At 43.2% G+C, this 24,351-nt stretch overlaps 1 protein-coding gene across 1 annotated transcript in view; it reads left to right on the forward strand.

The window, feature by feature from the left end:
- PLCB2 (phospholipase C beta 2) overlaps positions 1-14,580 on the forward strand; it is a 207,257-nt gene extending 192,677 nt beyond the window's left edge. Inside the window, exon 32 of the mRNA XM_075843498.1 lies at positions 12,541-14,580. Within this exon, the coding sequence (XP_075699613.1) occupies positions 12,541-12,921 (381 nt within the window). The 3' untranslated portion in view covers positions 12,922-14,580. The remainder of the gene's footprint in view (positions 1-12,540) is intronic.
- The last annotated feature ends 9,771 nt before the right edge of the window (positions 14,581-24,351 follow it).

Raw genomic sequence — 24,351 nt, forward strand, 5'->3', positions numbered from 1 at the left:
GGTGCCTGCATTAAAGACAGCTGTCTTAAATGGTCACCTGTATAAAAGACTCCTGTCCACAGACTCAATTAATCAGTCTGACTCTAACCTCTACAACATGGGCAAGACCAAAATCTTGAGCTGCTCTTCATTGAGTTCAATGAAGAACGGCTCAAATTACGTTGCAAAGAAGTGCCCTGCACTTCTTTGCTGAGGCAGTCAATTTACGCGTCAAACGACGACGCGTAAATTACAGGTCGTCTGCACAGTACGTCGGCAAACCCATTCAAATGAATGGGCAGATGTTTGCCGACGTATTGTAGCCCTATTTTCAGGCGTAAATCGAGGCATAATACGCCTCGTTTACGCCTGAAAATAGGTTGTGTGAACCCAGCCATAGGATGTCAGGGACAAGATCATAGACCTGCACAAGGCTAAAATGGGCTACAAAACCATAAGTAAGATGCTGGGTGAGAAGGAGACAACTGTTGGTGCAATAGTAAGAAAATGGAAGACATACAAAATGACTGTCAATCGACATCGATCTGGGGCTCCATGCAAAATCTCACCTCATGTGGTATCCTTGATCCTGAGGAAGGTGAGAGCTCAGCCGAAAACTACACGGGGGGAACTTGTTAATGATCTCAAGGCAGCTGGGACCACAGTCACCAAGAAAACCATTGGTAACAACACATTACGCCGTAATGGATTAAAATCCTGCAGTGCCCTTGTGGCCTTGTGGTCCCCCTGCTCAAGAAGGCACATGTACAGGCCCATCTGAAGTTTGCAAATGAACATCTGGATGATTCTGAGAGTGATTGGGAGAAGGTGCTGTGGTCAGATGAGACTAAAATTGAGCTCTTTGGCATTAACTCAACTCGCCATGTTTGGAGGAAGAGAAATGCTGCCTATGACCCAAAGAACACCGTCCCCACTGTCAAGCATGGAGGTGGAAACATTATGTTTTGGGGGTGTTTCTCTGCTAAGGGCACAGGACTACTTCACCGCATCAATGGGAGAATGGATGGAGCCATGTACCATCAAATCCTGAGTGACAACCTCCTTCCCTCCACCAGGACATTAAAAATGGCTCGTGGCTGGGTCTTCCAGCACGACAATGACCCGAAACATACAGCCAAGGCAACAAAGGAGTGGCTCAAAAAGAAGCACATTAAAGTCATGGAGTGGCCTAGCCAGTCTCCAGACCTTAATCCCATCGAAAACTTATGGAGGGAGCTGAAGATCCGAGTTGCCAAGCAACAGCCTCGAAATCTTAATGATTTACAGATGATCTGCAAAGAGGAGTGGGCCAAAATTCCATCTAACATGTGTGCAAACCTCATCATCAACTACAAAAAAGTCTGACTGCTGTGCTTGCCAACAAGGGTTTTGCCACCAAGTATTAAGTCTTGTTTGCCAAAGGGATCAAATACTTACTTCTCTGTGCACAATGCAAATAAATATATAAAATTTTGACTATGTGATTTTCTGTTTTTTTTTTAATATAATCTATCTCTCACTGGTAAAATTAACCTAGCCTAAAAATTCTAGACTGTTCATGTCTTTGACAGTGGGCAAACATACAAAATCAGCAAGGGATCAAATACTTATTTCCTTCACTGTATATTGTATGTATGTATGTATGTATGTATATATATATATATATATATATATATATATATATATATATATATATATACACATATACATATATACACTGTACAGCTCTGTAACAATTAGTCTTCTTATCTCTCCATCAACCAGGATCGCTTTCAGGGGAGAGTGAATGTGGTTATAAGGCTATACACACATGACGTGAAAAAAAGGGCAGTTAACAACGGATCAAGTGTCAGTTTGCTGTTTTGCATCAGTGTCTCTCAAAATTTGAATCCATTTCCCGTCCGTCTGACCATTTTTAACCGCCATTTGCCATCTGTTTTTCAGGGACGTTAAAAAATAAATGAACTTTATTAGTTAGGGTTTTTTTTGTCCCAACCCCCTGAAAACACTACCGTGCCCATGTAGATAGTGACGCAATACCCCTGCAATTAGTGCCACATTGCCCACTGTAGATAGTGCCAGTGCCCACATAGTGCCACAGTTCCGACTGTAGATATTGTCCACATAGTGCCACACACTATCCATCTAGATAGCGCCAGTGTCCCCTGTAGGTAGTGCCCATATAATGCCACAGTGCCCATGTAAATAGTACCACACACCCTGTATATAGCACAGCCCCTTTAGATAGCGCCACACCCCCTGTAGATGGTGCCACCCCTGCAGATTGCGCAAACCCCCTACAGATAGCGCCACCCCCTGCAGATAGCGCCATCCCCTCTGCAGTTAGCGCCATCCCTGTAGATAGCGCCATCCCCCTCCAGATAGCGCAAACCCCCTGCAGATAGCGCCACTCCCCTGTAGATAGCACCATCTCCCCCTGTAGATAGCACTAGACCCCCAATCCCTGTAGATATCGTCACCTAAGCGCCCACTAGGAGCAGAATCCCCGATCAGAGCTCTCTGGCCGGGAATTCCGCTTCTGGAGGGAGCGCCTGATGTCTCTGTCCATATTTGGACAGAGACGTCTGGGCCTCCCTCTAGGAGCAGAATCCCCGGACAGAGCAATCTGACCGGAGATTCCGCTCCTAGAAGGAGCTTAGGTGGCGCCATTTACAGGGGGGTTGATGCTATGTACAGGAAATGGTACTATCTGCAGGGGGCGCTATCTACAGGGGGGTTTTGCAATTAACAGGAGGGGTGACGCTATATGCAGGGGGGATGGAGAGACGTTAGGGGCTTGCTCTAGGAGGGGAATGCCCAGCCAGATTGTTGCCGACGCTCTGGCTGGGGATTCTGGTTGGAATCCCCAACCAGAACGATCTGATCGGGGATTCCACTTCTAGAGGGAGCTAAATATAGGGGGGTGCTATCTGCAGGGGGTGCCACTATCTACAGGGGGGACAGTGCTATCTACAGGGGGGATAGAGAGACGTCAGGGTCTCTCTCTAGGAGGGGAATACCCGGCCAGAGCGCTGTGGCTGAGGATTCCTCTCCTGGAGGGAGCTTACGTGGCACTATCTACAGGAGATTTTGAGTTATCTACAGGGGGGTGTATTCCGCGGCTCTCAAAGCCCCGGCAGACAATAGAGTGCAGCGCTGTTTATAATGAAGCAGCACTGCACTCATTAAACCCACTCATTAAACTCTGTTCCAGGCGGCCAACGTTTATATACGTGACAACTGCACGGGGCATAGGCAGTTGGAACGTATATAGCCATATGGCAGTGATGAAGGGGTTAATAATGATGTTCCTTTATTTACACTGATATCAGAATGCAATATGCCACTGACAGCTTTATCCGAGTATGGCTCAGAACATAGTATGGTTCATAAAATAATATATATGTAATATACTACTTATATATGTAGATTACGTAAATAATATTACACAGCCTTCTCCATTATGACTGGTTCTTTTATATTAAAAGAAAATTATTTACTTCTATATGACTATATAAACTGCTAAATGAGTTATGGGTTGTTTTAAGTGAAACAAGAGCATCAAATAAAAATTACGAGTTGTGCTGCAGCACTTACTGACCATATACACACTGACATGAACTGCTAGGGACTTTAGGCTCTTTTATATGGACCAGTAATCATATGAATACTCGTTCCCGATCGTTGTCCTGTGTAAACAGGGCAAAAATAAGCCAATGAATATGCAAACAAGCTCGTTCATTGGCTGATCGGATCTGTTATGCTGCCAAAACAATTGTCGCTAGTTGGCAGATCTCCCTTTGTAAATAGGAGGATGTTCTGCCGACATGATGCAAATGCAATGGGAATGAACCATTTTATTAAAGGGGTTTTCCCATCTTGGACATTTATGGCATATCCACAGGACCCGCACCTATCTCTAGAACCGTTTTACCTAAACCCTGTTCTAGCTTACTCAGCACTCGCTGCCTCTCGGCCATATCCTGGTTAGGTGGTCGGGAGTTATGGACACTGCCAAGCTCACTGAGCTACGCAGTTTCCATAACTCCCATAGAAGTGAATGGGAGTTCCAGAAACAAAAGGACGGCAAACTGCTCTGTTTGCGTAGCTATCAAGTTCCGGAAACAGCGTAGCTCGCTTTGCTATGTTGTTTCAATAACTTCCATTCACTTCTATGGGAGTTACGGAAAGAGCATAGCTCAATGAGCTCTCGGCTGTATCCGTAACTCCCGACCACCTATCCTGGAAGTGGCCGAGAAGCAGACAAGAAGAGTAAGCTAGAACGGGGGTTAGGACCCGCATCTATCGGATATTCATGGCATATCCTGTGGATATGCAATAAATGTCCAAGATGGGAAGCCCCTTTTAACGATCGCTAGTCCCCATGCATTAAAAATTGTTGCTCATTGTGAATTAAGCTATTGAGTGCCGATCATTATGCTGTGTTGTTGATCGACGCTCGTTTTTCCTGCCAGTATAGGGCCGTGCAAAAAGCACCTTTCTATTCAACCTCTCTGTGCTTCTTCTCATCCCCAACCAAGCACAGAGGGTTTGCTGATAAGGGGGAGATTGGTAGATAAGTGCAGAAAGACTGGAGTAGTCCTGCTGGTATTTGTCAGTGTATGAGAAGCAGTACAGGAAGGGGAGCAACATAGAAATCAATGTGTGCTGCTTGAACAGGCTGAGAACTAGGAATCAGAGGATGGTCCTTTAGAAGTGTGAAGCTAGTGGATGTAATCAATGAAACTAAACATCGCACTAACTAATATTTTGACACCCATGTATTTTCAAATCTTAATATTTTTACGTATGGAGAATAATTAAAGGCGATGTTTGTAGTGAGACAACCACTTTTTAAGGCTATTTATCGCATGATGAAATTTGGGTGCTGGTACAGGATGTTGTATTCATTGCAAAAAGATGCAAAGTTTGGGAATGACATTGAGCACAATTGCTCAGTGGGATAGCATGATCGATTGCATTGCAGAACTGGGGTCTTAGGTTTGAGTCCAATCAAGGACAATATCTACATGGAGTCTTCAGGTTCTCTGTGTTCAAGTAGAGTACCAAAACCATACTGATAAGTTTATTGGCCCTTGTGAGTCCCATTAGCTGATGACAATCTTAGTTCAGAGCTGCAGAATATATGTTTACGCTTTATAAGCAACAGCGAAAAAATTAACGCTGACCCTAGTCTAAGTCTAAACTTTAAAGCCTTATTTCCCCGACAAAACTTCCCTTTGCCAGTCTAACAAGACCCTTTGCTCTATGCATGGCCGGCCTTAGGTATGTGTGACCAGTGCAGTCGCACAGGGCGCCGCCTGCCGCCTTGTAAGGGGGGGCGCCACCGGGAGTACATGCCCCGCGCCATGGCCACTACTCGGGACGCCAGCGGGTCAGGTGCCACTCACTTACTGCACCGACCTCATACTGGCTGCCCCGCGCCCTGGCCACCGCTCGTCCGCTCACCCTGTCCTGCGTCCTGAATGACGAGACAGGCGTGATGACATCATTCAGGACGCAAGACAGGGAGGAGACCAAGCGCTTCCTGTGCGTTTCCAGGGCTGGTGGAGACACCAAGGGAACGTTTTCTCCAGGGCGACTCCAGCTCCAGCAGGAAGTGTTTGCCAGAAGCCTAGAAGGTAAGTCACTGATTGGACTTTGTTTGAATGTGGGAACTGATGGAGTTCTAAAAAGGGCAATAATGGCAAATGGACAGAGGATTCAGTGCCACCTCGGTGCCCATTTGCCACTTATTGCCCCTTTAGTGTCCTTCTATTCAGTGCCCCCTTGATGCCCATTTGCCATTTTGTTGGCCCGTTATTGTTCTTCTGTGACAAAAGATGCTAAAGGATAAAGGGGCAGTAAATGGCAAATCGGCAAAAAGGGGCCACCAAACAGAAGGACGCTAAAGGGGCAACAAGTGGCAAATGGGCACCATGGTGGCACTGATGGGCACTAAAGTGTTAATAACAATGAAAATGGGCACAGAATTCAGTGCCTTCATAGTGCACATTTACCATTTGTTGCCCTTTTAAACCCTGTTCAGATTACGTGAAAAGCTATGTACTCCCTTGAATTATTATTTTTTTTCTATAAAAATCAGTGTGTTTGGTGCAACTTTGCAATTACATTTAAGGCTTCGTTCACATCTCCGTCAGGGCTCCATTCAGGCGGTCCATGTGAGCTTTCCGTCTGAACGGAGCCCTGACTGAAACAAACGGAAACCATACGTTTCTGTTTGCATCACCATTGATTTCAATGGTGACGGATCCGGTGCAAATGGTTTGCGTTTGTCTCCGTTGTGCAAGGGTTCCGTCATTTTGACGGAATCAAAAGCGCAGTCAACTACAATATTGATTCAGTCAGGGTTCCGTTCTGACGGAAAGCTCAGATGGATTGCCTGAACGGAGCCCTGACACACATGTGAACGGAGCCTTAGTAAACAATTTTAACTTTTTGAGATACAGCTGTTTTGTATTCTGTATACAGACCAACCGTATCTAGCGAAAAGACCTGAGTCCGTCAGGTCAGTGGGACTGACGGGTTCAGTGTCAGCGGGTCCTGCGTGTCGATGGTTCATAAGATGTGATCAATAACAGTTGGATACTGCGTGTCAGAGACACAGAACCTGCTGACACTGAACCCGTCAGTCCCACTGACCTGACGGACTCCGGTATTTTCGCTAGATACGGCTGCTCTGTATACAGAATACAAAACAGCTGTATCTCAAAAAGTAAAAATTGTTTTTAATAAAAAGTATTTAGTTAGAAAGTTGCACAAAACACAGATTATTTTTAAAAAAACAACAAAAAAAAACCGATTTCACAGGTGTGCTTAGCCTTTAAAGTCGTGCCCTTCACCTGGTGATATATAGTTTCGTCAAAGGAGAATACATTGTTTTTAAGGATGAATTCCATACTTCTACAAAAGAAATGGATTTGAGGTGGTTGAAGTTCGATGTCCCTTTCTAGGGTGTTTCTAAGGTTTTTGAGACCTAGAGAGTGTTCAATGTTGCTGTACAAAGCACTTACATCTAGGGTGATGAGTAAATTGTTTTTAGAAGGTATCAGGCGGAGTTCACTAATAAGCTGAGTGGAGTCTTTTAGATAACTTGGTAGAGTTACTACATATTTTTGAAAGCACAGGTCTAGGTAGTGAGACAAGTGACAGGTGGGTGATTGCATTCCAGAAATAATTGGTCTGCCTGGGGGATTTTTGGGGTCTTTGTGAATTTTAGGTAGGTGATAGTAGAATGGTAAATTGATATTTCTAGGTGTGAGGTAGTTCTTTTCGTTTTTGTTTAGGATTTTATCTGTGAACGCTTGGTCTATCATCAATTTTAGACGTTTAGTAATGTCTTCAATGGGGTTATAGTCAAGGTTGTTATAATAATTAGTGTCAGATAGGATTTTTAATGCTTCAGGATAATAGTCTAGTGTGTTCTGGATCACTGTCCCTCCACCTTTGTCAGCAGATCTTATTACAATCGAATTGTTTTCCTTGAGGTTTTTTAGGGCTCGTTTTTCATTCGAGGTAAGGTTATTTTTATACGGAAATTTGTGTTGTTCTAGATTTTCCAAATCTCTGCAAACTAAATGGTGAAAGGTGTTAATGAAATTGCCCTGGTTGGCTATGGGATAAAATTTCGATGGGGGTTTTAAATTAGTATGTTTAAAAATTACAGGTGTTTCATTTTGTGAATCCACCTCAATAGCTGTGTCGACGTTATTTTTTGTGTTATCAGCTTTATGAGTTGTCAGTTGGAAGTGTCTTTGAAGAGTGAGCTTTCTAGTAAAACGGTGTAAGTCGATAAATAAATTAAAACCATTTGTTCCAGTGGTTGGACAGAAAGAGAGGCCTTTGTTAAGAAGAGATATTTCTGTTTTATTTAAAATGTGGTCAGAGAGGTTAAAAATGGACATATATGGTATCGGGGAAGTTAGTGTTGTTCTCTTTTTCTTTTTGCCTCCCCGGGTTCCTCTATAAAGTTTTTTTCGTTTTTTTGGGCGGAAAAAATCGTTTACGGTCAATTGTAGGGGATTGGAGACTGGGGTAATTTCTAAAAAAGAAGGAGCATTTCCTAATAAAGCAATATTTTCTACACCAGAGGAAGAGGCTATTTCCTCTGGAATTGCGGTACATATGGCAGGGGTTAAAAATTGAACAGACATATTGGAACCAACTTTTGTATTATCAATCGTGGTCATGATACTTGGGGATAAAGGTAGATCCAGAACAAATGCTCGTTCATTGACAAGCGTACTGTTATCGTATTCCGTGTTGCTATCAGATTCCATATTAACAACTGTATTAGTGGATAAATCAATCGATGTGTTGTGTATTGTTAAAATAGATAGGTCTAGGGAGTTAATTGGTGAGGATATGGCTGCCTGTTCACTTATTGTGTTCGATTTCCGGATGGGGGTGGAATTGGTGTTTATTTTTTGCGTTTCTAAAATAGTAGCGTTCATTACCTGTTTTGCCGTTTTATTTGATTTAATGTATTTGCTGTTTAAGAAAAGTCTATTTGATTTGTTATGTGCCATTCTGTGATCTTCATTTGTTTTTGATGAATGTATTGGCATTAGCCGTTGTTGGACGTTTTTTGGGGTGTCAGCTCGTTTAAGGTGGTGTTGTGGTATTGGTTTATTCCAGGTTCTAATCTGGTTTGATAGATAGTCTAATCTGTCTCGGGTTAGTTTGATTGCTTTTCTCTCAATTAGGTCTTTCTCAAGTCGGAAGATCCGATTGGTAATATTATGATTAATGATGTGAAAATCATGGTGTAAAGAAAAAGGTTTGAGTAGCTCTATGATCGTTTCTATTTTACATGTTAATGTTTCCCACATGCGTTGTCTTTTGGTGAGCAATCTACTCATCATCCCCCTTGTGCATTCCTCCATGTAGTTCTCCCAATCAGAGGAAAAGGTTGTATCATCTTTAAAGGTAGATGAAAAGGGCATACGTAAGCCCCTCTGGGATATTTTTTTCGGTCAGGTAAATGGTTAAGAAAATAATATCAATGTGATGTTGCATTTCGATTTTGGAAAAGTCTTCCAGATCTTTAAATAAACCGGTCATGGAGTCCGTGTCCTCATCGTTGAAAATAGGGACAGGTACATCCAAGGGTAAGTTGAACAAAGTACTTGCAGTTAACTTTTGAACCAGTTGGTCTCTGGATTCTTTCCTGTGTACAAAATGGTCCATTTTGAAGCGCTTCCCGATGTCCTGGGGTAGTCGTGAGTGTCTGAAGAGGTAGAAGGAAACCTTCAAAGTATTGTTCAGGAACTATTCTGCTGCTTCGTTGAGAACCTATTCAGGTCCAAATTGTGGGTCTCCAAGGAGAGAGGAGTCCACATAAAATGATCACGCTATAGGGATCCAGAACACACTAGACTATTATTCTGAAGCATTAAAAATCCTATCTGACACTAATTATTATAACAACCTTGACTATAACCCCATTGAAGACATTACTAAACGTCTAAAATTGATGATAGACCAAGCGTTCACAGATAAAATCCTAAACAAAAACGAAAAGAACTACTTCACACCTAGAAATATCAATCTACCATTCTACTATCACCTACCTAAAATTCACAAAGACCCCAAAAATCCCCCAGGCAGACCAATTATTTCTGGAATGCAATCACCCACCTGTCACTTGTCTCACTACCTAGACCTGTGCTTTCAAAAATATGTAGTAACTCTACCAAGTTATCTAAAAGACTCCACTCAGCTTATTAGTGAACTCCGCCTGATACCTTCTAAAAATAATTTACTCATCACCCTAGATGTAAGTGCTTTGTACAGCAACATTGAACACTCTCTAGGTCTCAAAAACCTTAGAAACACCCTAGAAAGGGACATCGAACTTCAACCACCTCAAATCCATTTCTTTTGTAGAAGAATGGAATTCATCCTTAAAAACAACGTATTCTCCTTTGACAAAACTATATATCACCAGGTGAAGGGCACGGCAATGGGTACTAGGGTAGCACCAAGCTATGCCAACATTTTTATGGGCGCTTTCAAAGATCATTTTATTTGGAAACACCCCTGGGCAATGGATCACATTTTATTATACAAAAGATACATAGACGACTTCTTTATCATATGGAATGGTGACCAAACAAGTGCCAAAAATTTCTGTCACTCCCTTAACGATAATAATTTGGGTATCACATTCACATCCAACATACAAGAAAAAGAGATAGATTTTCTAGATTTATCAATAATTGCATCAGGGAATAATTTTATCACACGTACCCACTTTAAGAAAGTGGATACTAATAGCTACCTGAAGTTGTTGTACAAATAAAAGCAATTTTCAGTACAGCTGCGCCCTCGGATATTCCATTTTTTATCCCCCTATCTCCTGGATCTACACAGTGGATTTTTATTAATCTTCGAACCGGAATTTGGGCTGCAACTGTCTCAACCTAAGTATAACTTGGACACACATCATGGGATGTTATGCTCCTAGCATAACAACATCAGGTCAGCATAATTGGCCACTTTTATCCATTTGTTCTCATATTTTACAGGCTCATGCACTATGTGCGCTTTGCTCCCTTTTTCCCTATAGCGTGTAGCCTTTAAAGTGGTTGTCCGGAATACAAATTAAGCATTTTGTTGAAGCAGCAGGAGGAGTTAAAATAAAAAAAATAACTTATACTTACCTCTCTCCTCCCAGACGTTCCAGTGCTGGGTGCTCTCATCAGATCTGTTCTCTGTTTGTATATAGCGGTGACATCATGTTGACCGTACACCACCACTGCAGCCTATTAATAGCCTCAGCGGCGTTTAGCTGAGACCAGTAATTCGCTGCGGCGGTGATGTACTGTCGATGTGATTTCACCGCTGCAGTCACTCTGTGAACACACAGAACAGAGATGACAGAAGCCGCCAGCGCAGGAACGTCTCTGAGGAGAGCGGTAAATATCAGGGCCGGCTCCAAGTTTATGTGGGCCCTTGGGCGACACAAGACTTAGTAGGCCCCTTTGTGGGGGAACTCACAGCGGCAGTAAAATGGCAGAAAATGTCACTTTGTGCCCCCATATAGACGTTATAGGAGTGGAATCCCCAGACAGAGCATTGCCGACACTCTAGGTGGGGATTCCGCTTCAGGAGCAGCCCCTCACGTCACTGTCCATATAAAAAGTTTAAATCCCTTTAACCTCTTAACACTATCCGTGTATGTACGGCGGATGTGTATTCCAACAATATTGCATGTGCCACTGTGTGTGTTATCTGTGGTGATACGTAGAATTGCAGGTAACACTAATACATTATCTGTACTCAGAGAGTTATCACTGTGTTTTATCAGTGGTGTTACATAGTATTGCAGGTAACATCTACTACATTATCTGTACTCAGAGAGTTATCACTTTGTTATCTGTGGTGTTACATAGGACTGCAGGTGTGTGTATATTTGTGGGTCTAAGTGCCTAGATATGTATCTGTATGTGTATATATTTTTGTGTGTGCATATACTACATTATCTGTACTCAGTTATCACTGTGTTATCTGTGGTGTTACATAGGACTACAGGTAACATCTACTACATTATCTGTAATCAGAGAGTTAGCACTGTGTTATCTGTGGTGTTACATAGGACTGCAGGTAACATCTACTACATTATCTGTACTCAGAGAGTTATCACTACGTGTCATCTGTGGTGTTACATAGGACTGCAGGTAACACTACTACATTATCTGTACTCAGAGAGTTATCACTGTGTGTTATCTGAGGTGTTACATAGGTCTGCAGGTAACATCTACTACATTATGTATACTCCGAGAGTTATCACTGTTATCTGTGGTGTTAACTATCTGCAGTTAACTATCTGTTCTGTGTATATATGTGCCTAAGTGGGTATATTTGGGCCTGTATGTCCATATATTTACCTATATGTATTTGTATAAGACCCATTATGTGTGTATACATGCCTCGTGTGTGCGTGTGTTTGTGTGTGTATATATACAGTATATATATATATATATATATATATATATATATACATATATATGTGTATTTGCCCATATGTCTAAACATGTGCCTCTATGTATGTATAGTATATATGTTCCAGTATGTGCGTGTCTATATATATATATATATATATATATATATGTGTGGTTCATTTTTTTTGTTTTGTGGAGGGCAGCAATAGAGAATCCCACACAGGGCGCCATCCAACCTAAGGCCGGCCCTGGCTCTATGCATATTACTACTTTATTTTCCAATTATCTGCATTCCATCACCGAGTTCATGCATGTGTCCTTCCGGCTTAGCCCAAGTCTAGAAGTCCTCTTCCATAACTGCTTCTGGCTCCATGGGTAGAGACTTTCTCTCCCAGGCCCCTCTTTAATTTATTGTCTGTGACTACAACAGTTGGATCTGTTGTACTAGACCCTGTGGTCACTTGAGACAAGAAGTGAGGTCATTAGATTGACAGATTTAGACAGCAGGACATGTTACATGGCATGTTGTATCTGTTACGTAAGTCACAATTTGTTTTGTCACTGAACTTTGGCTTAAATTTTGCTTTCCTTACAGACTCAAAAAGACCTTCGGAAAGAATACCAGGAAAAGTTGAAGAGCTTAGAGCTTGAAATACCAGATCTGGTACATGATTGCATGGTGCCGTGTTTTCCATCAGAAGCCAAATCTTTGAAAAATGAGCCAAAAATCTGTGTAAACAGATGGGATTTTCTATTTGCAAAGCCTGACAAAGTGGAATCTTCTGTTGCTAAAACTGAAGAGGAATCAAAAACTCAAAATGACTCATCCGTAAAAGAGGTAGAAGGTGGATCTTCGATGAGCAGCCCTACGGAACCACTATCCATAGCTGCTACAAATGATGCATCACCAAATGAGACTCCGACATCTTCAGATGTGGTTGGAAAAACTCCTTCAGAGGAAGTATCCATACAATAACTGTATGTAATAAAAGACCATAGCATGGCAGAATCTACCTGGTCATTTAGGATATCCCTGCCAGCAGAATTTTATTAGTGTTTGGAACGGCCATACTATGTAAAATTATCCAAAAAGTTAGACTGGAATTTAAATTATTTGTTTTTTGACAATCGGGGTGACTTGTGTATGGGTAATGGGAATATTAATATTTAACTGTAGATGTTTGTATATTTTCAAACCAGGAAACATCTTTATGTAAGTACAAGTCATTAACAAATTTTGTTAGGAGAACTAAAACGTGTACTTAAAGGGGTTGTCCAGCATTATAAAAAAAAGGGTCTGTTTTGTTTTTTCCAGCACTATTCTTATCCATGGGCTGTGTCTAGCTTTGCATCTCCATTCCATGAATGACTCTAAGCAGCAATACCAGGTACAGCCACTGGAAAAGAGTTGCGCTGTTTCTGAAAAACAAAAAGCAGACTTTTTATTTCCAATCCTAGAAAAACACATGGACAATAACAGAGCAAATCAGAAGCTATAATAAGGGCTTGTGCTCACCTGAGTTCCATTTTACATATATAATTGATCTATATAAAAAGTTGATCAAATTCATAAATACACCGCAATAGGGATAGCCTGTATTAGGATATCTTCCCATGTGGTGTTTTTGCGGCAGTGTTTACCGCCACATGTGAACATACCCTTATAGTTCACGTCTGGATTCACAATTCTCCAGGCTTCAGAGCTCAAATGTCCAAACATACCTTGCTAGCTCAATATCTGCACTGACTTCTTGCATTCTGGCAAGTGCAGAAAATGAATCACGTACAGTAATCTGATGTAGGAAAAAGCAACTGTCCTAGTTAGGCCTCGTTCCCATGAATCCGGTTAAGTTTCTCTCTGGTTTGGTATAGAAACGCCGGAGGGAAACTGATCCAATTCTTTCCTATGGGAGCCGTTTCAGTTGAATTCGATTTAACGTCTGATGTCTACCTTCGTTAGACAGAAAAACGTTGCATGCAGTTTTTCTGTTCAGCTATGGACACCGGATAAGCGCACAAAATTGTCACAAAACATTTGGTTGGACATGACTGATATATGTGAAACTAGCCTTAGCTGTCTTAGCTGAACTGCATGGCAGTGTCTGACAAAGTTGTCAACTGTTTTGAAAGCCACTATAATGCCTCATGCACACGACCGTGTGTGCCGGCCGGGTCCCGTCAGTGATCTATGGAAAGATAGGACATGTCCTATCTTTCCACGGATCAGAGAATCTGGTCAGTTTTCACGGACCTGATTCACCCGCTAAAGTGAATGGGTACGTGAAAACTACCGGGGGCAATTCGGATGCCGATAAAAACGTCCCAAATGGCACATCGGTTGTGTGCAACTGGCATAACTGTGAATGCACCTCTGGACTATAGCAATAGCTATAATTCAGGATCAGTACAGTGTCATTTTAACATCGTACCACAACAGCTTTTAATAAACGAAATCCCCTAAAAATCCATATCACATTTTAGCTGGATGCTTTTCTTCCTGTGCATGTACATACTAGAATTATACTGTATTTTTGCATGATATGGTTGTGGTAGAATTATATTGTCATCCACTACTTGTAAGCCAAAATTGATTTCTTATATTAGATGTTAAAGGTTACTATGAAAAAGAGTTTTGGGGTGCTGTTGAATTAGTATAATAAAACAACTATTAATTTCTCCTTTTTTGGTCAATTTTAGTAAAATTTAAAATGTATATTTCCATGTAAGTTTTAAAGGCTGTCTGTCAGCATCTCACATACAGAATACTAGAGATGAGTGAAATCATTTGCTCCATTTAGGAATTTTAGTGATTGCTTTGGCAAATTCTCAAACTGAAATGTTTTAGCAAAAAGGAATCTGGATAAAATTTGTCCTTGGCTTTGTGAAGCCCTGGGAATAGTAAACTGGATTACTGCTTTGAGACACTCGAAGGAAGGATACTGACTGTAGATAGTGTTGTCACCGGAAACATCTCCACATACCTTGTCAGTGCTTAGCACCTCTGAGAAATCTATACTGTATAGTGTCAGCAGTGATATAGGAGGTGGTTATATTGTGTCAGAGAACAAATAGCAAGGCCCCCCAAAAATGTTGACAGAGGAGAAGACTCTTAATAAGTTCTTAGAAAGTGATGATGACTAACATTTCCAGCAACAACTTGAAATGTATAAGGGGGTCATGGTGTAATGTCGGGGTAGGGAGACAGACAGGTGAGCCCTAATCTACCCGCCACTCAATCCCTGCCTATTTGCAACGACCCGCCCTAGGCGACGGGGTACAACTGGGCGACGGTCCCTACACCCAATAGGTGCACGACAGACAAACAGACAAGGGTACAAAGAAGCCGGAGAAATGGGGAAGTTGCCCACGGGAACACCGCGAGCAACAAGCGAGGTGAACGAGCCGAGTCAAACCAGGAGATGAGCGAGGTACAAAAACGCAGAGCAGAAGAGTGGTCAGTAAAGCCAAGGTCAATAACAAGCAGAGGGTCAGTAGTTCAAGAAGCTGCAGCAGGGCCAGGAAACCAGCAGAGAAGAATCACAAGCAAAGGAGGAACAGGAAAGGCAGGTATAAATAGACAGAGGGTGGGAGCTAGCTCCGTCTGGCCAGGCTGTGATAGGCTCTCCCACTCCTAAGCCTGCCATCCTGAGTGGTGGAAGATGGAGTCAGTCTCACAGACATAGAAGCAGGTGCAGACTGATTACCTATGGGCGTTGACACAGAAGCTGTGTCTGGCAGATCCTTTACACATGGAGTGTGTAAAAACTAACCTGGAGTCAAATAACCCTGTTAGGGTACAGTCAAACGCAGCAAATTTTGTTGCAGATATTTCTGGGACTGAATATCAGTTTCATTCATCTGAATGGGGATGTTTCCGCAGCAAGCACATGACGTCTGCAAGCTCCATTTAGGACTCGTTCACATCTGCGTTCCATTAGTTTACTCCGCCATAGAAGCAGAACATCGAGAATACCAGAATATCTGTTGCATGATGGAAGCCAACACTGCCCGATGGAACCCATTGACTTTAATGGGTACTGTCGGGTCTTCCTCATAGTTTCCATCATTATGCCGGACATAATAGCACGAGCATGATGCGCTATCTTTGGCACTCTGATCACTAGACACAATGTAAATTTCGAAAATATTGTTTGTCTGTTACAAAGCATAACTATTCACTTTAATTTGTATATAATAGACGTGTTTTATTGTTGTATAACTCTGCCAAGGTATTTGAGGAAGGCAGCTGAAATCCCAAGGCACTGTTTTTCTACTGTCCTTTTTCAATTGCTGAAGCTCAGAACATGCCTTAGGGACAAATCACAGGTATGTACACCTCTCCAACTGATCTCGTCTGACGCAACCACAGGCAGAAAATGTTTTCCTAAAATACAGGACCAGCTTATAAACATTTCTTAGTGGTTCACCAAAAAACAAGCGGTTCAATGCAAGAACTGAATATGGACTTGAATAAAGGGATAAAGTTAGAAGCCCACCCACTGTTATTCCTCCTCATAAGGATGAACCATAAATCCCAGACTCCCAGCCAGGAAATCTAAGAAGGCCGTTCACATATGGTTAATAGAGAACATTATGGGTTAACACTTTCAGTCCAAGGGTTTTTCGGGACAATTTTCACTTTCGACATTCACAAACCGAGTATAAAAATGTATAACATTTTAAAAATTCATATTTTACCCCATTACCTATGTATTTTCTAAAAGTAGACACTTGGCATATTGTGAAAATGCCACACAGAATTTTACACTCATCACGTTTAACGCATATGTCATGGGAGTTTATGACATATCTGTTTAGCGGATACCATTATAGCCTATGCGTGACGGAAAACAGACACTCCTTTTGCCCCTGTCGGTATAATGGGAGCCTATAGTGGACATTTGACGTATGCGCCAGGAGCTTTCTCAACGCATATGACAAACGTACAAGGGAAATGCGATGTGAACAGAACCTAAGGCCGGCTTCCCACGGGTCGGATATGCTGCGTAAAAATCACACTGCGTGTCCGACCTGGAACCCACAGTACATTCCGTCTGAAAAATCCCAAAGCAGCGGTAAAAAATGCTCATACTTACCCTCCTGTGCAGTCTGATCTGGCAACCATGGCTGACTTTCTGTGGCAGGTTTTGCATCCCCATTCAATTCAATGGGGAATACCCGCAACGGAAAATCAACGAAAACCCACATGTCATTGACATGCTGCGGATTTAAACTCCGCACCACTGGACAATTTATTAACGTTTATGCTGCGGTTTTTTTCCGCAGTGTGGGCATGAGATTTTCTTAATCTCATCCACTTTGCTGCTACTGTCCACACATAGCGGAATTGCTGCGTATTTTCCGCCCGAAATTGTGGATTGAAAATATGCAGCAGAATACAGTAGCAGAAAAGTGGGTGGGATTTAACAAATCTCAACCACACGCTGCATAAAATTTCCGACCATAAATTTACCTGCGGTGCATATTTTTCGTACCGCAGCATGTCAATTCCTGCTGCAGAAAGTAGACTGAATTGCTGAATATTTCAGAGATCGGGTATATAGTTTTGTAAAAAACTGTTTAATTAAACAGTTTTTTACAAAACTATATACCCGATCTCAGGAATCTTATCTGTCCACAACAACCAGCAGCGCCGTATAGATCCTTGTTTTTATCTGCAATTCTCGTACCTAAGCGGTCTCCTCTGGCGACCGGCCCGGATCTGGCAGCAGCTACCCCGTGGACCCCAGTGCTCAACTCTTCTAACTCACACGGTGAGCATTATATTTCTTCACCTTCTTACATCATCTTCTTTGATCCATACCAAGTTGTGCCGTGGCTTTTTTTCTCTCCTCGTTCTGAATATTTCAGAGGAGATATCACAATCTCACAGACTTGAAAAAAACGCAGCAAAATCCGCAACATTTTCTGCAGTAAGAAACGCAGGAAATGGTGTGGTTTTTCCGCAGTGGAAATCCTGTGGGTATCTGCGTAATTGCTGCAGGAAGGGCCATGATATCAACATCCGCAAGTAGTCACTTGAGTACATACAGAACAGTGCATCCTTATATCCAGAGAGTACAGTATACCCGTATAGAAAGCCATGAAAACAAAGTATTTAAAAAATGACAGTATATTGGAAGTCACGCGCATGAGAGGAGGAAAGCCATGGGTCCCAGGCCTTACGATAGAGTTCAAATGAGTCTGTTCTTATAGCCTCTAACTTCTCATATATAGCTATATGATTAATTCTGCTAATAACAGCAGAAAAATTCAGACCTTGAGTACGCCACTGTGAGTCTATGTATATGCGAGCTGCTAGTAATATATATTGGGCGAGTTTAAATTTAGAATTGGGCATCCGGGATGGAATAGCTCACAACAAACATGTGGGTAATGGTTTCGGGACTCTAAACTGACATATGTCAGTGATTAATGAACAGACTTTTTTCTATAAGGCCGTCACCACCATGTATGATACACAGTACCACCAGAAGCATAGCCTCTAAAACAGCTGGTAGGAACCGTAGGATAAATAGCGTGGATGCGCGCCGGAACATAATATTCTCTATGCAGGAGTTTTATCAAAGTCTCAACCAGGGAGACCTGCCAACTACCTTTGCTTATCGTGTCACAGCACTGTCTCCATTGAGCGGGAGAGAGGCTGGTATCCATGTCCTCATCCCATTTTAACATGTATGGAAGTTTGGCTTCAGGAGGAGGTGTATTGAGAACACTATACAGCATAGACAATAAACCTATTCGAGAAGGTGACTAGAGTAATGCCTCATGCTCACGACCGTTGTGCCACTCGTGCCGTTTTTGACGGCATCCGAGTGGCACCCGATAGTCTTCACGGACCCATTCCCTTTAGCGGGTGAATCGGGTCCATGAAAAACGGTCTGAGTCTCCGATCCGAGGAAAGATAGAACATGTCCTATCTTTCCTCAAATCACTGACCAGAATTTCTCAATAGTGGTATAGGGCATTTCGACTTGGGCAGGGACCAGCAGTTGTAAGAAAAAGACCAGTTGGACAGCCCTGTATTGTTCAGAAGTGGGAGGATTTTTCAAAATTTATATGTATCTGCTTGTAAGACAGATAGTTATACCACACAAAATAGTTACTAATTAACATTTTCCATATGTCTACTTTATGTTGGTATCGATTTTTGAACATCCTTTTAATTTTACAGAACGATACAAGGCTTATAAGTTTAGCGGAAATTTCTCAAATTTTCAAGAAAATTTCAAAAGCCTATTTTTTTAGTGACCAGTTCAGTTCTGAAGTGGCTTTGAGGTTTTTATATATTAGAAACCCCCATAAATCACCCCATTTGAAAAACTGCACCCCTCAAAGTATTTAAAACCAAATTTAGAACGTTTCTTAAAACTTTAGGCATTTCACAGGAATTAATGAAATGTGGAGGTGAAATTTACAAATTATTATTATTTTTTTTGCAAATTCCATTTTAATAAATTTTTTCCTGCATCACAAAAGGTTTTACCAGAGAACCACAAATCAATATTTATTGCCCAGCTTCTGCAGTTTTTAGAAATATCCCACATGTGGCCCTAGAGTGCTACATGACTGAAATACTGGCCTCAGAATAAAAGGAGCACCTAGTGGATTTTGGGGCCTTCTTTTTATTAGAATATATTTTAGGCACTATGTCAGGTTTAAAGAGGTCTTGTGGGGCTAAAACAAAGGAAACACCCCAAATTTTTTTTGGGGGAAACTACACCCTAAAACAATTTCATCTAGGGGTATAGTGAGAATTTTTACCCCACAGGTGTTTCAGGGATTTTATTAGAACTTGGACGTCAAAATGAAAGGTTGTAATCTTTTCCAACACAATGTCGTTTTAGCTAAGAAAAACAACAAAAATCTTCACAAGAAATAAAGGACAAAACGCCCCCTAACATTAGCAAAGCAACTTCTCTAGATTCCGGGAATACCCCATAGGTGGTCATAAATTGCTGTATGGGCGCATGGCAGGGCTCAGAAGTTAAGAAGAACAATTTGGCTTTTAGAGCGCAGATTTTGCTGGATTAAATTCTCAGCACCATGTCACTTTTGCAAAGCACCAAAGGTACCAGTACAGAAACTCCCTGAAAGTGACTCAATTTTTGAAACTACACCCCTTGAGAAATTCATTTAGGGGTGTATTGAGCATTTTACACGAAAGACAAAAAGAGGACATTGGCCCATTATTCTGGCCGATTCTGATTTACATGAGGTACTAACCAGCACCCCAAGTGTCACTTATCGTAGGGGTAGGAATGAGAGAATTTTTGTTTCACAGCCACTATTCCAAACCATCTATACCACGTGATACATGGCTCCCTTCACCTACCTTTGGTTCCTATCCATGTGGACACTGTTCCTTCTGTCCTCTTATGCCAAAAATTAAGAATTTTGTCAATCCCTCTAATGGGAAGTTGTATGAGATTAGACAGTTTATTAACTGCCAGAGTGCGGGAGTTGTATATATTGCGAAATGCCCATGCCCTAAAGTTTATGTAGGCAAAACATTCAACAATTTAGAAGAAGAATCTCTAAGCATTTAAGTTCGATTAAGCGAAAAGAAGAAACCCCACTGTCCAGACACATGAGATGTGTGCATGAAAATGATATGAGATCCATTCAATTTTGGGGTATCACCTTGTTGAAACCTGGTCCCAGAGGAGGTAATTTGGACCGTAGGTTGTTACAGGAGGAAGCATGGTAGATTCACCGCCTAAATAGCCTTAGTCATGTTGGACTTAATGAGGGCTTTACCTTTGTAGCCTTCTTTTGAGTATAAATATTTTGTAGACCCTGAACACCCTATGAGGATACTGGTTTAACTCTATACAAATACGTCCTGATATGGTCACTGTCACGTCTATGGCCGAGGGCCGTCATTCGGACTTACCCTCTGACGGCCCCGGCCATGGACATCTGTATTCTCGGCGACATCTTTCTCCAGTGAAACGCCGGCATTCACTTCGGGGTTCTGGGACTGTTTCCCGTAGGGAGCACGCGCCCGCGCGTGCACGGCCTTAAAGGGCCAGTACGTATCCAGCTGTCATTACTCAATAATTAGCCAAGAATGCTGCTGGAGTATAAAAAGGGCTCTGTCCACTTGATCCTTGCCTGAGCGTTGTTGTATACCTAAAGTTTGTCTTGCAAATGGTCTCCCAGTGTTCTCCAGTTCCCAGTGTTACCTGTTCTTGCTGCCTGTACCCTGTATCCCGTGCTATCGTATCTACAGTGAGAGTCGACTCGTGTCTTCCGCTGCATCTACTGTGCCATCTACAGTGAGAGTCAAATCGTGTCTTCCGCTGCATCTACTAGCCATCAACAGTGAAAGTCAAGTTGTGTCTCCGCTACTGTCTACATTGCCTCAGGTACCGGTTCTGCACTATAGATATAGTTTTGTACCTAGTTGGCCAGCTGCTATCCCGCTACGCGGTACGGCCCATTGGGTCCACACCCCATGCTGTGACAGTACGCTCAGGCCATGGACCCCGCTGTTCAATTCAAGAGCATGTCACCCTCCCAAGCCATGCAGGCGGACCTGCAGGATCTGCGAGCACGACAGGATCAACTCCTTGTGGCAGTAGACTCCATGGCACAGCAGCTAGGGGCTCCTCCAATCGACCCTCCTGCTACCCCTCTTGGCAGCTCTGGTTCAGATCCTCGGTTCTCGCTGCTATTGCCACCTCGGTTCCATGGAGATGCAAGTTCGTGCAGGGGGTTTCTGAACCAATGCCATATCCACTTCACTCTGCACGCCCGAGCATTTCCTTCGGACGGAGCCAGAATCGCCTTCATTATATCTGTACTTGCCGGCAAGGCCCTGGTGTGGGCGAATCCAATCTGGGAACGACAGGGACCCGAGACTTCCAGGGGTTCGTGTGGTTGTTCCGTACTGTATTCGAGGAGCCTGGACGAGTCTCGTCGGCAGTGACTACTATCTTTAACCTTCGCCAGGAATACACCATCCAGTTCTGGACTCTGGCAGGAGAATTATCCCCCGAGATCAAGGATGAATTTGCTGCTCTGGATCTACCAGCTGCCTTGGACGACCTGATTCTACTTGCTACTCGAGTGGACATAAGGCTCAGAGAGAGACCTCAAGAGGTTCGTCAGGAGAGACGGCTTCCTAGACTGGCGCCCAACTTCCAGCAACCACTCTTGCCTTCTTCTGCCCCGACTGAGGTTCCGATGCAGGTGGATCGGCTTAAACTGTCCATTCAAGAGAAACAGTGCAGGCGCACCTCTGTACTCTGTTTATATTGCAGCCTCGCTGGCCATGTCGTGCGTCTGTGTCCTCAGAAGCCAAAAAACCCCAACGCCTAGGATTGGTTGGAGAGACAACCCTAGACGATACTACATTTAATAAAGAACTCTCCTCCAAACTGTTCATTCCTGTGACCATCATCACTGGCGAGAGACCTCATCCAGTCTCTGCCTACCTGGACTCTGGCTCTGCAGCCAATTTCATTTGCCAAGACCTTGTGGATCTTCTTCAGTTGCCCACTGTTCTGCTGGAAATGCCGTTGATCATTGCCTCGGTAGATGGACTGCCTTTGCCTGACCCAGTTTTGTCTGTGACCAAGCCGTTAAGGCTCCAAGTGGGAATTCTTTACATTGAACTCATCTCCCTGTTTGTCCTGCCCAAGGCCGTCAACCCCGTGCTGCTGGGTTTTCCTTGGCTCCGTTTACACGCCCCAGTCCTGGATTGGAACTCTGGAGAGGTTCTCCAGTGGGGCCCCAAGTGTCTCGACTGCTGTCTGGTGCTGTCTAGCCTCAGTCTCCTCCGCATCAGTCACTGGCAGGGTTGCCTCCTTGTTACTCTCAGTTCGCAGATATCTTCAACAAGAAGGAAGCAGAGACATTGCCACCACATCGAGCATATGATTGACCTATCGACTTGGTTCCTCATTCGTCCCATCCTCGCGGTAGAGTATACCCTCTCTCCTTGCCTGAGACCCAGTCTACGTCAGCCTACATTAAGGAGAATCTGGAGAGGGGCTTCATACGAAAATCCTCATATCCGGCCGGAGCCGGGTTTTCTTTGTCAAGAAGAAAGATGGATCCCTCCGACCCTGCATTGACTACCGAGGCCTCAACCAGATCAGGGTGAAGAAGAGGTACCCATAGCCTTTGATTTCAGAACTCTTTGATCGCATATGGGGGGCGATTTTTTTTTCCAAGCTAGACCTGCTGGGGGCTTACAATCTAATCTGGATTCGTCAGTGTGACGAGTGGAAGACTGCATTTAATACACGTGATGGACACTACGAATATTTGGTCATGCCCTTCGGCCTGTGTAACGCCCCCGCGGTGTTTCAAGAATTTGTCAATTACATTTTTCGTGATCGCCTCTATGTCTGTGTTGTGGTGTATCTCGATGACATTTTGATTTTTTTCCCAGATCTTGTGATTCATCGGGGCATGTCCGCCAGTGTTGCTTCGATTAAGGGAGAATAATCTTTATGCCAAGCTGGAGAAGTGCGTGTTCGAATAGAAGTCTCTACCCTTCCGGGGCTATATCATCTCTGATCAGAGTCTCAAAATGGACCCTCAGAATGTCAAGGCTGTCCTGGAGTTGCCATGCTCCCAAGGTTTAAGGGCCATACAACGCTTCCTGGGATTTGCCAACTTCTACCTGCTGTTCATTCCCAACTTCTCTTCTTTGACATCTCCCATCTCCACCCTCACTGAAAAGGGTATGAATGCCACGGTATGAACTCCAGAGGCTGAAGTCGCATTTAAAACCTTAAAAAAGGCGTTCACGTCAGCCTCTATTCTTCATCATCCTGATGTATCCCTACAGTTTTCGTTAGAGGTGGATGCCTCCTCTGTTGGTGCTGGTGCACTTTTGTTCCAGAGAGGTTCAAAAGGCAAGACTGTGGTATGTGGCTACTATTTTAAGCTGTTTTCTCCCGCAGAGCGCAACTACTCGATTGGGGATCGGGAGTTACTGGCCATCAAGCTGGCCCTGCAGGAGTTGAGACACCTACTAGAAGGCGCAGCTCATCCTATCCTGGTCTTCATGGACCACAAGAACCTGACCTATCTACAGACGGCTCAACGGCTGAATCCTCGTCAAGCCAGGTGGTCGTTCTTTGCTCGGTTACGCTTCGAACTCCACTACCGACAAGAATGTGAGGGCCGATGCCTTGTCTCGGTCAATTGAAACAGAGGACACTGTGGAGTCCCCACACAATATTATCGACTCTTCCTGCATCTATTCTGTTAACTCTCTGCAAATTAGAGGCATTCCTCCGGGATGGACTTTTGTACGTCTGGCAGACAGAGGAAGAATCCTTTGCTGGGGTCACAGTTCCAAGCAGGCAGGTCACAAGGTTGCCCGTAAGACCCAAGACCTAATTGCCCGTCAGTTCTGGTGGCC

This window comes from Rhinoderma darwinii, chromosome 12 (assembly GCF_050947455.1).
Source record: "Rhinoderma darwinii isolate aRhiDar2 chromosome 12, aRhiDar2.hap1, whole genome shotgun sequence".
Taxonomy (NCBI): domain Eukaryota; kingdom Metazoa; phylum Chordata; class Amphibia; order Anura; family Rhinodermatidae; genus Rhinoderma; species Rhinoderma darwinii.